Here is a 13,754-nt window from a genome sequence, read left to right as displayed (position 1 = left end):
AATATGTTGCTGATGGATATTCCCAATTAAATGTATATGTTAGACGTTGTGTACTGGGCATGGTATTATGCACCTGGGTTAGTGGTTGGATGAACATGCAGCACAAAGTGCCTCTTTGTCAGCGAACTCATTGCTAAAGAGACCTACTTTAAACTCAGAGGTTTGAAAACGTTGGGACTCAGCCTGGGTGTATTGTCTTTTTCTCTCCCCCATAGAAACACACCCACAGCAGTGAACACAAACAGCCGTTCTCTAAAATCTCTGCTCCTCAGACATGATGTCTGCACCATATTCAGTGGATTCGACTGTTGGAAAAAAAATTAAAAATTCCAGTGCAGTTTCCATGGGAACCAAACCATATCATAGTAAAATGAAATAAATGTTGATTTTGAGAAAACAGCTGTCCTCACTGTCTCGGTTTCCCCTGACTGCAGCCAAAAGCTTCACAGTGAACTGATCTGGACAACTGCCAACAGCCTGCAGTACAGACACACGCAGAAATTCAATTTAAAGAACAAAACTTTATTGCCTCAAGGTTTGAACATTTTATTGAAATGTAAATGTTATTATTAATCTATCTTTACTCCAAATGTCACAGAACTATAGAAATGCATATACACAGGACATGCATGTACAGAATATATATATATATTTCAATGGTAACCGATCAATTTCATCTGCAAACAAATTGTTGAAGAAACTTTTTTTTGGTACTGCCTCAGCTGACCTGTAAGCTGAAGACAAAAAAGGAGAACGAAAAAGAAAAGGCAGGAAAACTTCAGCAGTATAAAACTTGGCCAACAGCCTCCAGTGAAATGCACAAAGATGTCAAAACAAGTTGAACATATGTATATATATATATATATATACATATATATATATATATATATATATACATATATACATATATATATATATATATACATATATATATATATATACATATATACATATATATATACATATATACATATATACGTATATATATATACATATATACATATATATGTATACATATATACATATATATGTATACATATATATATATATATGTATATATATATATATATATATATATATATATATATATATGTCTTACAAATGCTTCTATATGTAGTTAACTATGTGTGCAAGTGGTTAACTTTAATTCATGTTTGTACTGGTTGTGAAAGCATTGATGTATTATTTATACATGTTTGAAACACATGATTTTGTGGGTACATACATTTTAATTTGAATTGGGGATGACAAGCTGATTTACTTTTTTGTCTGTTTCTGAAACACTGTTGTAGTTCCCAAAGCATTAAGTACAACAAACCACATTCATTTGTACTGTGCAACAAGGATTTGCCTTCACTCACAAACAACACAGAAAGAAATGTATTAATGACTTCATCACTACCACCAAAAATGGCACTTCCCTTCCTTGTTGCTAAATTCAAGACAGTCACGTTTCGAAAATTGTGTCAATATGAAAACCTCTGCAACTGTAATTCAATCCTCATTATAGTTACTGAACCAAGCCCCCTTGAATGTCAATGATGACCACTTTACAAAATATCCAGACTCTGATGTCTGAAATCCAACCAAAGGTGCACTCAGACACACACACGCATCAACCATGATGTGCATACATCCTTTGAGTTAAGTGGTTTGCCCTTTCAACACTTGTTTCATTTTGAAAATTAAACACAAAGCCTGCAGCTGATGCTAAATGTGTTCCATGCACATGATATTCATCCCTCAGCAGATGTAAGCATAGAGAGTTAGTATTCAGTCTCTATGGTTACCACTTCCAGTTATGGAAAAATAATCAATGTCAAGTTAAAGTCAGCGAGCCTGCAGAGATGGTACTTTGCTAACTCTGCTGAGCTGCGTCTTCAGACTGAGCTGATTCGATTAAACCTGACCTGCTCAAAACAGCTGGTTATCACCTGAAAGCATGTGTGGGTTGGTTAACTTTTAAATCCACCAAAACTTGTATTCCATAATTATAATCACTTGATAATGCACCATTGGACTGCTTGTTGGGTTTATACCTGAAGAAAAAAAAGAGTTGTGTAATATCTACCTAGCATGTTGAAAGTGAAACTTTGAATGGCGTCAAGTGTCACAGTAGCCCTTGACCTTTGTAATCTGCAGGTGGTATGGTGAAATGGCGATCGAGTGGCCAACTGCCGTGTTGTCATCCTGTGTCATGGACTAAATTATCACTTCAGTGACCAAAAGAGGGGCTTTTGGCAGAGGCCCTCGGAATAATCTTCCTATCGCTCGCTGCTTCCGCCACTCCCTCCATCTTTCCACCCGTTCCAACTGTGGCTAAAGCTGACACTCACCCTGGACTCCTGTCAGCAGTTTTGGCAGTGCTAACCAACGTCTGTCAGTGGCAGAGTGAACGACAGAGAGAGAGAGTGTGTGTGTGAAGGTAGGTGAGGAATCAGCCAACTGTCTGCTGTTTTGGTGGTAACTAGGGAAGGACAACGCAACCTTCAGGAGGTAGCAGGTGGCGCCTCTTCTGGTAGGAGTGTAATGAGGCATAAAGTTTGGTGGATGGACTTCGTTTTTCCTGCTTATCTACACTTTAGATGTTGAATCCACCACCATGTCATTTTTCCAGGGACAGGTGGAGATCCTGGGTAACAGCAGGCCTATGTTGGTGCATGGGCTTGCATAGAAACCCTGCAGTCCAGGATACATCCAGGGGCCATTTTGAGGCTATGATGAAGGGCTATTTTGCCTCCAGTTAAGGTAAATAGTGATGGATGGAGTGCAACTATGGGCTTATGAGGTATGGTTACAAAGTCATGAACATAATTGCCGGTGAAAGTGTCAGCTCCTCACAGCCTGGATGCAAGAGGAAATGCCTTGTTTTGGTATCTGATTATTCTGTGGGTGATTTATGATGAGCTAGAAAGACATGAATATAATTATCTATCAAAAGCGATTAAATTACACCCACGCAGTCCTGAAGAAACACATTATTTGTTTGGTGTTAAATTAGCAAGAAATAAAAATATATATTTTACAGAAATTCACAAGGTTTGAAAGCAAGTTTTCAGGGGCTTTACTTGGGTTGGATTTTATTTTTCATGCTTCACCCATCGGCTCTCTAGTTATTATAACAACGGTCCAAAGTAATTGGTCAGATCTCGGAACGCAACACAAACATTGTTAAGCACTGCAATCCACCCAAGGGAGGACCCTTCACTCTGGATATGACTGAAATGTGTAAAAAGCTTTGGCAAGATTCAATTGAGGAAAAATTCATAAATGAGACATGTGGTGGGTAGAGATATAATTACAGCCACGCAATTTAACATGGAAAAACTTCACATCGTCATAAATATGAACCAGCTCTTTTTTTTTAGAAATACAGTAGATGAACATTATCTCAACCCCCCCCCCCCCTCCAAATCTACCCCCCAAAATATGTTATTTTTATTTGACTTTGAAGGTTATTAGAAAGTACGGGTGTCTGTTTATCTATATTACTCACAATGTATAACAAAAGTCTTTCCAGAGTCACAATATGGAGACACTGAAGAAAAAGGTAAACCATGAAAATGTCTATATGTGTGTGAAGAACTAAAGCTTTAGACATCCAATGCAATGCCCAACCAAACACTGAGTGTGTGACATTGTGTGCCAATATTTGTTTTTGTTTTTTCACCACGTTGGTTATTTATTGCAAAAACAAAAGTCAATGTCATGGCAGACAATGGACTGAGATGTGTTATCTATGTACTCAGGCACAGAGTCCTCACTCTCACACACACATACACACACACACACACACACACACAGAGAGAGAGAGAGAGAGAGAGAGAGAGAGAGAGAGAGAGAGAGAGAGAGAGAGAGAGAGAGAGAGAGAGAGAGAGAGAGAGAGAGAGAGAGAGAGAGAGAGAGAGAGAGATCACAAGCTTCCTCCCTATTTATGGACATTTTCCATCATCTTGACAAGATTCCAGCAAACAAACCTTTTTACTGACATGAAACAACACAAATGCCTTTTTCAGACATTGTGGACATCCTTTTTTATTCATCAGCACACAAAAACCTGAATATTGCACTGGCTGAAATGCATGGTGTTTTACCGAGGGGCTCAGAAAAGCAGTCATTATATTCCCTCTTAGTGCAAAGATGCAGAACGACATAGATAGAGAGAGAAAAGATGAGAGCTAGAGCCCTTTTGGGAATTTTAAACAATACAGTAAATCAAGCATTAAGAACGGCATAGCAGGTCAACATATTTCTTTTCTTGCCTCAGTGCCAGTTTCAAAGAGATGTGAAGATCCACCCACTGACATTGCAGGGTTGCAATATAACTTTTTATATACTCACAATATTGTGATTGACAAAGCGCTCTATGGTTCCACCATCTGTTCGCCCTCTGACTTATATAAGTGAGCTGTGAAACGCATGCTAAAAGAGGTCATGTTATGAAAAGCCTTGATGGATAGTGATCATGCCCTGCCTGTGCCGCACAACCAAACTAGTACATTACTTTTATTGTCTTGCTTTTCATGACCTATCACTAAAATCTGTGCATGCCCGAAAAGCAAACACTGGTAGTTTGATTCTGACCGCCACCTATTTTTAGTTGTTGACACACTTGTTATTAAACATATTGGTAGGCCCATGAGGAAAATTTCCAACAGCGATACCAAATGCCATGAGAGCTATCCATGGTGCTGATCGTACTGCAGTACGATCAGCACCATGGATAGCTCTCATGACATTTACTAATCCATGGATTCACCCTGATTAGACAGAGGCACATCCTCAGGAACACACCAGAGTTCTAACTGTTACAGCCAGCAGGTAATCACGTACCACCACAGACAGTCACCAGACTAACAGTCATCCTGAATGCACACAATTTAATCTCTACGTATTGCTTAGTGCTTAGTAACCAAATAACCTGTGAAGGAGCATCTATCTGAAAGTACAAAACGACTCAATATCAAAGAAAGTTGACCGGAAAACCACAACAACGTACCAGAGACCAACTACGTTACCAAGAGAGTGAACAATTGTCTGTGTATCCTTAGTTTAAATCAGTGCATATAGCTATGCATTAAGATATTAGAAGAAATTATTATGAACAATGTCTAATCGTCCAACCGATTTTGTTGATATCTCTCTTTCAAGGCAACAGAAAACCAAGGTAATAAGGTGCAATATACTGTAAATATGTTGTCATTGATTTGAATTGGATTCTTTGATATGTGTGGAGGCTTATCAAGTGAATTCAAAGACAGGAATGCAGCAGGCAAACTAATCTTTGTTTCTCAACTATTTCATATCAACCCTCTGTACATGTATTACCAATGTGTGCATTGGGCTTCAAATTAAATATTCATTACCCAATCAAACTGCGTTTTATTTGGCACTGAAATTCTTCACATTTTACAGCGCCCCCATCAGGTCGAATGGGATGCATGTGAACAAATCAATATAATACCAACATGAGCAGAATCCTCTAATGGACAACCATCGATTTTCTACTTAATACTTTAGCGTCTTCCTGGTAAAATCACTTCCGCTCCCCTCCTTACTCGGTAGAGCCGCTGTAGGACTTCTACACAGGGCTCACTGCTCTAGCATCCGACTCTGATCCCACCATATCCATGACGATTCGTGTCCGAGTTTACACAGTGGCGCACATCCTGCTTACCAGTGCTTGGAGCCACAAGCGTGCATGGCTGCGAGAGATGTGCTGAGTGTAGGCTTCAGTGCATACTGCTCTGCTCCATGCATCCCACTCCCAACCCCGAGGCACTGCATTGGCACCGCGCCTCTCTGAGTATTAAGCCACGCTCTTCGTTTTCTCGTCAGAGGCCTGAATGCTTGTAGATCGATGCGTGAGCAACTGTTGGTGCAGGGATGCATTAACGGAACCCCTCGTTTGTGTGGCGGGGAAGCATTAGTGAGAGAGGAGAGTACATTCAGCACAATGGACAGAGAGAGAGAGAGAGAGAGAGAGAGGGGGTGACTGAATTCACACATTCCAGCGCCATGGACAGAGTCACCAACAGATAGGTTTTTTTTCTTTCTTCTGGAAGGAGTGAACAAACGATGAATCTGTTCTGTTCCCTCAGCTTTCCCGTGGGACCCGCCTGACTGCTCATAAAAACGGCAAGATACAAGAAGTGTTATCTTACTTGTATCTGCCTCACGTACAAGTTCACACCCACGCACGGATGGTAATGTCACTATATCTGTGTGCAATATCAGTATTCTGCAATAAATACAAATTAAATGCAGATATAATAAGGCGTACAGCCTAATAAGACAATACGATTTGTATCGATCTCATTACCATATGCATTCCACTTGATTCAGTTGAATGCTCTAGTATCGTTCTGCTTCACGCTCAGGAAGTTACATTACATACATGTACACTAAAAGCTGTCCTGTCCAGACGTCAGCTGGGAGACCCCGAGCAGCTCTGCTGGAGCAGCGGGGTTAAGTGCCTTGCTCAGGGACAGCTGAATGAGTTGGCTGACGGGTGTCTAAAGAGCGAACGGAGAAAGACAACTCCACCCACATTTTCCACCTCGCCCCCACTGGATTTGAACCTACAACTCACGGTCACCGTTTCTAAAACAGTCACACAGGGGTGCATAGAAACCAGGGAGACCCCCGTGTACCACTGAATAACTTGTAGTCATGGTTCTCCTTTAAATTTCCTCCGTGCCCGGGTACTACATCTGCCACTACCATCACCAGCAGCAGCGCTGCTTCTTGATGTTGTGGTCGGGAATACGCATGCGCCCGGCATTGGAATTACTGCACTGGGAAGAATAAATTGGACCTCGTCTGTCTTCACTAAAAGAAAAATACATTTAACATAAGCATGGCAGTGTTCAGAATCAGAAGAATGAGGTGTTTTTGCGTCTGGTTCGTCTCTCTCGTAGTGACCGTGATGTGCGCCCAAAGGTAAGTGAGACAGGTTCGGAGGATGCTCCACTCGTTTCTTTTTAAGTGTGACTGTGTTACAGACGGCATGGAAAATACTTGGACACTTTATGGTCCAAGAATGTCTCGTGTTTAAATTTCCTGTGCACCTTTTCTCTCTTTTCTCTTCCATAGTGCCGGTGTCAATGCCCCTAGCAATATGTCTTTGGTAAAAGAAACGGTGGATAGACTGTTGAAAGGTTATGATATACGATTGAGGCCAGATTTCGGAGGTAACTGAAATTGTATTATCTTCAACTCTGATCGAGTTTTCGCCTTGTCAGCCCGTATAATAGTACAGTGTTTCTTCCCCGATAACTCAAATCATAATTGCAATTTCGGAAAGTAAACGAGACATGTCTTATCAGATTCTGCCACAGTCTATGTTTTACGATACAGTCGAGGCAAAATGTGCCAAAACAAACCAGAGTAGCGACATGATGAGAGCACACGCGAGTGATGTGGTTGAGTCTGGACGATAACACCATCGTATTTATTTCAATGAAAAATCACGACAGGGGGAAAAAAAGAAGAAGGTGGCTGTCAACTCCCAGTGCTCGCTTATTGGAATTTAGAACAAAACGGTGCCCATTTCCTGTTTATTTTCATGTGTTCACTGCGATGGAAACATGTTTGGGGCTCGACGATTTAATGTCAACAACTTTTAGGGGAATTACCAACACTTTCACTGCAGCTCACCCGAAATGAACACTGTAAACTATTATCCGGCTGACAACAGCTACATTCACAAGTGTTAATGTGTGTTTTCATCACACATTATCAACCGTCTATCGTCAAATGTGTCAGTCAATCATACAGGCTGCAGCTGATGTACAGCATCTCTGTTGCTTACTGTTGTTTTGACCTGTTCTAGGTCCTCCGGTGGAAGTGGGAATGAACATAGACATAGCCAGCATAGACATGGTGTCAGAAGTCAATATGGTAAGTAGTCCATCATCACCTCTACTTTGACAATGGGAGACCATTCTGGACTAATGATCCCTGCACCTCCCTGGGGAATTCCCTCCCAAACCACGGGGAAACCCCCTCTAAATACAGGCCTGTGTAACTGGGGGTATGAGAACTCAACGGTCTTTTCGTATGTGGTTTGAAGGCATGAATTGAACCTGTAGGGTATATTGAAATTGATTGACAAAGATGATCGCTTTGTTTTCTGTCCCATACACTCATTGCTGCTTAATTTACTGAGCAGGCAAAAAGCCAATAATCACTAACTTCACAAAATAAATGATGTTGGGAAATAAAAGTTCAATCCAATCACCACTTTCTTTTTTGGGGAAGTTAAAGTATTAGCCCAAGTCTTAACTGGTGACATTCATGTTGCTCCATGAGAAATGTTTTAGATTGTCTGTTATGGCTGGTTTGAAACGCTGAACTAGAACTATTGACAGTGGAAGAACTTGAGAGCTGTGGATATGAGAAGTGGAAGTTAAGTTTTGCGTCATACAAGTGCACCTCCTAGTGATGAGATGCTGGAACTGCACTTCAGTTTACAGAGAAACTCAAGGCTGCCTTTCTTTGTTATGGAAGGTCAACCGTAACACGTATGATACAGTTGACATAGAGAGAAAAAAATGTATATGTATGAAAATATGCATCACATTTAAATATGTTCACTGTGATCTTTTTTTTTTCTCATGTAAAATTGTCTCTGTGGTTGACAGAACTCTACTGTTTTAATTTACGACTTCTTTACATCTCGCACAGATGCCTCCTGCTGTTGCAGTTATTGATGTGTTGCTAGCTGTTATGAGTCATGTTGTAATCTCAGGGAATGGTTACGCGCTAGAATATTTTTGGCAGCAGCACCCAAAGGCTGTTGCTCATGTTATCTCTGTGCTCCTCTGGACTTTGTTGACGTGTAGAGATGAGATGAGAGAACAGATGATGCCATGTCTATTTGCATGCATTCACCCAGAAGACCTGCACAACCATAGGCACATGCATACACAATGCAGATCTACAGAGCCCTCCAGAGCGGCCTTGACTCCTTAATTAAAGGCATGTTTTCCGTGTGTAACCGATGCAAGAGCTGGAGAGATGTTGTGTTTGTGGGCGTGTGAATGAGTGCCTGCAAGTACAGTATGCATGTCGTAAGTGTGGGATGCACTTCCAGGAATGAAATACTTCAGTATTATGTAAGACGTTATTTGTATCTACATCCCAATCACCTAATGCATACGAGACATTTCATTTCATTCAATTTATATTTAGCTTTTCTCAGCAGAAATGAAGGTAGTGATTTCGTTACGTCAAATGGCCACTCAATTGTGTAGGCAACAAGCAACTATATATATACTTGGGGTATTTGTTCTTATAGAATAGCATAGAGCAGATAGAAATCCAAGCAGGGTGAGGCATGGTGTTGCAAGTATACAGTATAGTAGTGCATGCCCAACAACAGGACACTCTGACATTTGTTGTGTTGTGTTTACTATTTCCTCTACTGCGATCATCTCCTCTGGGCTATAACTTTCTGAAAGAAAGTTGAGTATATTGCATGGTTTATTACTCCTACCCAGAAGTGCGTCATAGCTTATATCCACACACACCCACACACATTGGCAAATAAAAATAAATCCTACTCACCATCCAAACACACAGAGCCAATGCCGCACAACTTCTTTGATCATCCCATTCCTTTATCAGCTTTGGCCCACTAAACACCCTCTAATGTGAAAGGGGAGTCATTACCACCTGACCCATTGGAGTCTCATGAAAAGAAGAGGCCACATGTGTGCGTAATGGTTTCGGCATCTTTGATCTGCTCCCCTTCCTATAAATGTAACCACTTTTCAGGATTGCAGCTGGTGTAGAAGTACTTTCCTTTCTTCCATTTCCTCTCCCCCATCTGGCTCTTTGTCTGCCACTTATTTTGGTGTGGGGAGGGAACCATCCTGTGTTCTGTCTTCAGAGGGCAGATGAGAAACAGGGTAGAGGATAATGGAGAGATGTTACCGAAGGGTATGTCCAGCAGTGTCCTATTAGCCATTATGGCAGAGCAGGACACCCATGCTTTGGTGTGTATTAACAATCTATTCTTCTATCACCCACCACTGTGTTCTGTTGAAGGCCTCGCATTGAAAGCAGAGACATGAACTAGTGAGAACATAGTGAATAAATTCGATTTTTTTTCCCAGGAGGGCTATTAAAATAAGGAACTGCAAAGAGATTTGTCTTAAACCATCTGTTTTAGCACGTTGTTACCTATGTCACAGAGCATAAGCCCATTTAGGAACAACACAGGCCTCTAGCTTACTTTAGATGAGTCACCAAACTAAGTATGCAAGCCTTCAAGCGTGAGTCCCCCAGAGGACATGAAGTCCCCTCCACTATTTGTCACGTAAGCAGTTCTTAGGTCCAAATACACAACCTCGACTCAAGCATGTTAAAGAACCGTATCCCCAAACCCCATTCTACCTTTTCTTTATTAAGACAAGCCTCTAGAATAAGGTAGCGCCTGGTGACTGTTTATATCTGGATTAGCTGAGTCATATACGATGTAAAAAAACGACATTACATGTCACTTGGGCCTGGAGCCAGACGTGAAATGGAGGCTGTGGCTGGTGTTCATCACATACCCATGAAAGGTCACTTGTTCCTGGGTGTCGTGGCCAAAGTCCCAAGCCTTCGAGGGAGAAAAGCAATATGATTTGATTGTTTAAGACAAAGGAGTCAAATTTGTCACCTCTGTATTCATGTGACAGAGAGACAGACAGAGATATATAGGAGAGATAGTGCTCTCACATCACTAAGTTACCATGTGGAGAGCCAGAAGCAGTGCTGGTGTTGGAGAGAAGGTCATGTACCGAGTTCTGCATGACTCAGAGGTGGACATACAGATAGGGACACACGCACTGAATACCAATGTCATGTTAGACATTCAACCCAAGGCAAGTGGCTTGGCAAGCCTTAATTCATGCATTGGTCAAAGGAAGAAGGGAGAATAGTAGGCATATAGAGGAATTGGTTGATTTCTTTCTTTGTCATTCTTCCCAGCAATTCTTTTTGGTGGACTTTTTTCAACTGCTGCCATTTAAGTCTCAATATTTGCTTTTGGTTGAGCTCCTGGGCACTTGGAATCCTAAGCCAACAGTTTTCACAGGGGAAGAAATACTCCTGTCTGAGGATGAACTAAAGTTCTTATCCTCCTCCAACAGGCAGAAATACCATTATTGATGCACACAAAGGTCAAAAGAAGCTTATTGATTGTTGGAGGACTGTGAATTTCAGAGCTCCCCCAATTTTGTACCCAGGTATTTCCACCTCTCAGCAGATGTCTCTGATAGGATGTATGCTATTAATCCACAAGGATCACACTGAAAACTAGATCTATACTTCATATTATACAAATGGTTACATTGTAATTGATGTAGGCTGAAAGGCAAGAGCTCATTGCTCGGCTCTTTGACAATAAAAGGCAAGGGAGATTGGGAAGTACTTAAGGTATTGCATCATATCTCATCTGCATATCTGAAAGCTTCAAATTGATATGAAGTCTGCATCTTGTGTCTAGATCTATTTTAAAGCAGCCTTAAATTGTCTGTTGCTGATGTGGGCAGACTTGTAAATGGATGAGCAATAGTTTTTCATGGCACAGATTTAAATGACCAGTTTATAATGGCAATAGTGAGGAAAAACTCACCCTAATCAGCTCATTGTAATGGTAATGATACAAATGAACAGATGGATGATATTATTCATCTTTGAAGATGATAAATTCAATATAATCCAACTTTTTTGAAAGGATACAGAGACACTTCTCTCTTTTGTCACTGCACACTCACACTTTTCTTTGGCCGGGTTTCACCAAATTAACATAAATTATCTCCAAGCTCCAGCTCCATGATGGTTGCATAGTAACTAATAAGAGTGTCGAGGCAATGTGCAAAGATTCACAGACTGAAACGTATTCCAACTGTGGGGAGAAATAAATACACTCAAACGTTTTGTTCTGTTGTAATATGAACTGTCAAACTATTGAAACTATCTCCACACTATATTCAAAACTGGTAACAAGTTAATGAGCAACTAGGGATTGGTTTTAGTGACCAGATGTAATTATGGGTGATAAATAATATATTATTGTAATCCATAAAGCTGTAGATAGTTGGTTCGATATTGTGAACCCAAACTAACAACAGTTTACTTTGTAAATGTGCAACGGTTAATCACACCAATCAAATGTTTGAGTTGGCTGTAAAGGGTAATTACAGTACTCAAACCTGCCACATTAAAATGTTTAGTGACTGAAGTCCTTTGGAGCATAGCTTGCAGTGTCTCCTTTCTCATTCACACTCTATATTAAGCCTGCTACCATATAGGGTAGACATGGGCATACTTGTACACGTTTGATGTCTCTAGTGAGAGTGTACACTCACTTTCTGTTTCTCATATACACATTCTCAAATTCCAATCCCTCCGCTGTTCTCCAGTCATGCTTCCTCATAAACTGGTATGTTAACGTAACCTCCAGGAAAGTAGCTGTTCGAATTACGTAACAGACCGGCTTCAGCAAGGATTTGATTTGGTGCTGCAATGGAGGTGGGGAGAACATAATGTATGAAGAAAGCCGGGCTCTAATGATAACAGTATTGATTTATTTTCATTGCTTAGGATAGATGATACATCGGTCTGACTCATTTCCTAGCTCCTGTTCCAAGACAATTTCATGAAAAAACAGCTTGAGTAGGATTAAAAATATATACTGGTTGACTTATGGTGCAGTGCACGAAAGAAGGAGAGACAGCGAGATCCTTCTTGTGGCACTGGCACCTCTGTGTCACTCAGCGTCAGTCTGTGGCACTCAGCGTCAGTCTGTGTCACTCAGCGTCAGTCTGTGGCACTCAGCGTCAGTCTGTGGCACTCAGCGTCAGTCTGTGGCACTCAGCGTCACTCAGCGGCAGTCTGTGTCAGTTCAGCGGAAAGATTCAGCTGTGGCAGGCGAGCATAGTTCGGCACCCATCAAGAAGCTGCGGAGCTGAGGGGGCGGAGCCACATTTCCTGAGACATTTCCTGAGAACACCCATTGTTGTTACGACAGATCAGCTTCCGTAAATCAGTTTTATGATTTTAGTTGAGTCAGCGGAGCCCCCTGTTCTCTGTATGCATCCTTAGAGTAAGTACGTTGTACTTTTTTGTTTCTCATTCATTTTATTTAAGTATGATTTTGCTGGTTTTGCAACAAAATGGAACATAATACAGTGTTACAACACAATACAACAGTGTTGTTCAAAAACTATTAAAACTGTAAGGATTACAGATACTTGAACCCAAAAGCACAACTCGGAGACAAAAATACAAGTTTAGTTTCTTTACTTATGTTCAGGCAGGGTCAAAACCGGGAGGTCAGTCAAACAGACGAACAAATCCAATAAGGGGCAGGCAAAGATCCAAGGTCGAAAACAGGCAGACAGGGTCGGAACAGGCAGATCAGGAACAATATCAAGGTACGCTGGAGAGCTTGGCAATAACACACAAGACAATCTATCAGGGAACAAGTGCAAGAGAGGGGACAAAAATAGTGAGGGCTAATGAGGGGATGGGCTGCAGGTGAGATGGGTGTGGAGGACCAGGTGAGGGGAGTGAGAGGTGATCGGGTGTGATCTGAAATGACAGGAGAGTTAATTAAACAAGCAGACAGGATGAAAACAAACTAACATGAAGGGGAATTCGTGACAAAAAGATAAAATTAGCCACTACTGGGGACATGTTTTTTCATTACAATGAACTTCAGTACTGTAGATCCCATAAACACTTGTCTGCTGTCGCAA

General features: G+C 41.1%; 1 protein-coding gene across 2 annotated transcripts in view; it reads left to right on the top strand.

Annotated features, from left to right (window-relative positions):
* Positions 1-6,859: 6,859 nt before the first annotated feature.
* Positions 6,860-13,754, top strand: part of gabrb2b (gamma-aminobutyric acid type A receptor subunit beta2b) — a gene marked incomplete at both ends in the record, with an annotated part of 45,076 nt that continues 38,181 nt past the window's right edge. The window contains 3 exons of one of the 2 annotated variants that reach the window (XM_079283142.1): positions 6,860-6,942; positions 7,096-7,193; positions 7,835-7,902. In XM_079283142.1, coding sequence (XP_079139268.1) covers positions 6,860-6,942; positions 7,096-7,193; positions 7,835-7,902 — 249 coding nt within the window. Of the gene's footprint in view, positions 6,943-7,095; positions 7,194-7,834; positions 7,903-13,754 lie in introns of those variants that run through there. The other variant, XM_079283143.1, reaches the window with a different exon arrangement.

This window comes from Melanostigma gelatinosum (assembly GCF_949748355.1).
Source record: "Melanostigma gelatinosum genome assembly, chromosome: 14".
Classification (NCBI taxonomy): domain Eukaryota; kingdom Metazoa; phylum Chordata; class Actinopteri; order Perciformes; family Zoarcidae; genus Melanostigma; species Melanostigma gelatinosum.
The sequence above is the reverse complement of the archived record's forward strand: the minus strand, read 5'-3'. Positions and strand labels throughout refer to the sequence as shown.